General features: G+C 42.4%; 1 protein-coding gene across 1 annotated transcript in view; it reads right to left on the bottom strand.

Annotated features, from left to right (window-relative positions):
- Window positions 1–2,500, bottom strand: part of magi1a (membrane associated guanylate kinase, WW and PDZ domain containing 1a) — a 97,485-nt gene that overhangs the window by 32,539 nt on the left and 62,446 nt on the right. Inside the window, exons 6-7 of the mRNA XM_030783875.1 lie at window positions 1,289–1,371; window positions 374–409 (exon numbers count right to left, since the gene is read on the bottom strand). Of these exons, the coding sequence (XP_030639735.1) occupies window positions 374–409; window positions 1,289–1,371 (119 nt within the window). The remainder of the gene's footprint in view (window positions 1–373; window positions 410–1,288; window positions 1,372–2,500) is intronic.

Here is a 2,500-nt window from a genome sequence, read left to right as displayed (position 1 = left end):
GAACATCTTGGCACAAAGTACAGGTTGGCTGGGGGACAACAGGCAATATGTGTGTATGTATGTATTCCCACCACTAATCAGGGACATGCATGCACAAGCTTATATAACCATAAAAGGTTATATAGGCATAAACTGTGTGTGTGTGTGGTGTTTGTGTGTGTGTGTGTGGGTGTGGGTGTGTGTGCGCGTGCGTGCGTGTGCATGTGTATGTATGTAGAGCCTGTTTCAGCTAGAGAGATGGCTTTTCACTATTTCATTCATTCACACAAGCAAAAAGCCAGAATTTGCACCCTTGCAGGAGAGGAGAGGAGAGGAGAGGAGAGGAGAGGAGAGGAGAGGAGAGGAGAGGAGAGGAGAGGAGAGGAGTGCGTACCTAAGTCATTGTCTGGGTCTTCAGTGTGTACCCCTTCTTCTCCAGGAGGAAGCACAGCAAAAAGCACAGCAGAGACAGACAGACAGACAAAGAGACAGATAGACAGACAGACAGAGAGAGAGAGAGAGATAGACAGATAGACAGACAGACAGAGAGAGAGAGAGAGAGAGAGAGAGAGAGAGAGAAAGTTTACTGATTAAGTTCATTGATTGAGGATCATTAGGAGAATCACCCAATGAGAAAAGGTTAGGATAGTTAGTGCTAATGCCAGCAAATAAGTGGACACACACACACACACACACACGGACACACACACACAAACAACCTTAAATCATTTTACAGAAACTACCACTTGGAGGCGCCAGAACTCTAATCACGGAATTTCACCCTCATTAAATTGTTATTATTTTCCCATTACCCCTTGAACACATAAGACAAGTGCAATAATTCAATTCTCTATGTGTGTTACATGCATGAAACAGCCAGACATAGGCATATTCATCAGATACTATTCCAATGATTTTTTACAGCACTCTTCTAAAAGAACAGTAGTAAGGTTTGCAGAAAACTTTTATGTCATATCATCAAAATAATTAAATGCAAATGTTACTTTAGCCATGTTTTGGTCTAAGCTTTTCAGGATATTACTGTTTATTCTTCACCGATATAAGGCCTCTCTGTTTAAGCAGCATGTATGTGATGTGACTGATGTTTCTATGTAAATTTCCAGGATATCCTCAATTCAGTAAGGCTCATGTGCTCCCCCTATCAGAGTGAATGTGTTCCTGCACTTCCTCAGGCAATTACAGGCAAAGGCCATAAGTACTGGCTCAGTCAGACACACTAAAACACTTATATGTTGTTTGGGCTGGAGAAACCTTTGGAAGATCAAGAAAATATAAAAATATGTTTTACCATCATCGTCACACTCATCCAGAGGCTTCTGCTGCTTGTCCTGACAGCGAGGGTCCATCCAGGAAGTCGTCTTTGTGTTATGGCTGTAAACAGACAAACAAACAGCATTAAAAATGAAAACCAGAGCAAACTGACTGTGATCTCTGCATTGGGCTTTTAGTGAGTCAATGTACCGTGACAGAATATTAGCTTTATGTCTTTACACTTTAACTATAAACAAATGGGCATTCCCAGTACACTGAGGAGACATGGCGATGATGCAGACTAAATGAACCCAAGAAGGGAAAGACAGTGTTTGTGTGTGTGTGTGTGTATGTGTGTGTCTGCATGTGTGCAGATTTGAAATCGAAATATTGTACTATGTATTGTACTACACTGTACTATTATACTATTGATTGTACTGTCTACTTCTGACTGTATTTCAATGCGCTTCCGACTCCATCAGTTTGATCTCTCTATGGCCCTGTTTACACCTTGGATTAAGATCCGATTTTGGTGATCTGATCACAAGTGGACAGCTCAAAAGTACAGGTGTAAACGCATCCGTTGCGCATTGAGGTCGCATCGATATCTGATCACTCAGACCACATTCGGAGGTGGTCTGGACCGCATATGACCACATTCTTATAGCATTGTAAACACAAATGCAAACTCGACCACATTGAGCGACCGTCTACTCAACTGACGTACTCTGTTTACGCGTATGTGCACATTCGCTTGCCAATGGCGTCATATTAAAGTGCGACAACAGGCAACAACAACAGGTAAAATAGATATTGTTTTGATTTCATCTTCTTCTTCTTCTTTTGCTTTAGTATGTGAGAGGAATTCTGTCCCCAAGCAGCAGATCTCTCCTGTCTTACTGCTGAAATACTTCAAACTCAGGTCTTCCTCCATGAAGTATGTCTCCGTGCAGCCGGCATTCTGTGAAATGTGCTACTTACTTTACTACCGACCTTTCCACCCACAGGAGACTGAGCACTGTCATTGTTCCAAATTAAGGCTAATTTAACTGGGAAAGGCTCTCTGACAACATGGACTAATTCATCTTCCACTAGGTGATGTGTACATGCTATGGAGGCCCTGAGATCAAATGATGATGAAATGCAACCTTCCCCTGAGAGAGCTGAGCATGGACCTGGTGTGTCATGTTGTAGCTTCATTCTCCCACAAACCTCTGCCTGTAGCTGTCCTACTGATGAATATTTGAGG

The sequence above is a fragment of the Chanos chanos genome, chromosome 9 (genome assembly GCF_902362185.1).
Source record: "Chanos chanos chromosome 9, fChaCha1.1, whole genome shotgun sequence".
Taxonomy (NCBI): Eukaryota; Metazoa; Chordata; class Actinopteri; order Gonorynchiformes; family Chanidae; genus Chanos; species Chanos chanos.
Note: the sequence above shows the minus strand (reverse complement) of the source record. Positions and strands in the feature narration are given on the sequence as shown.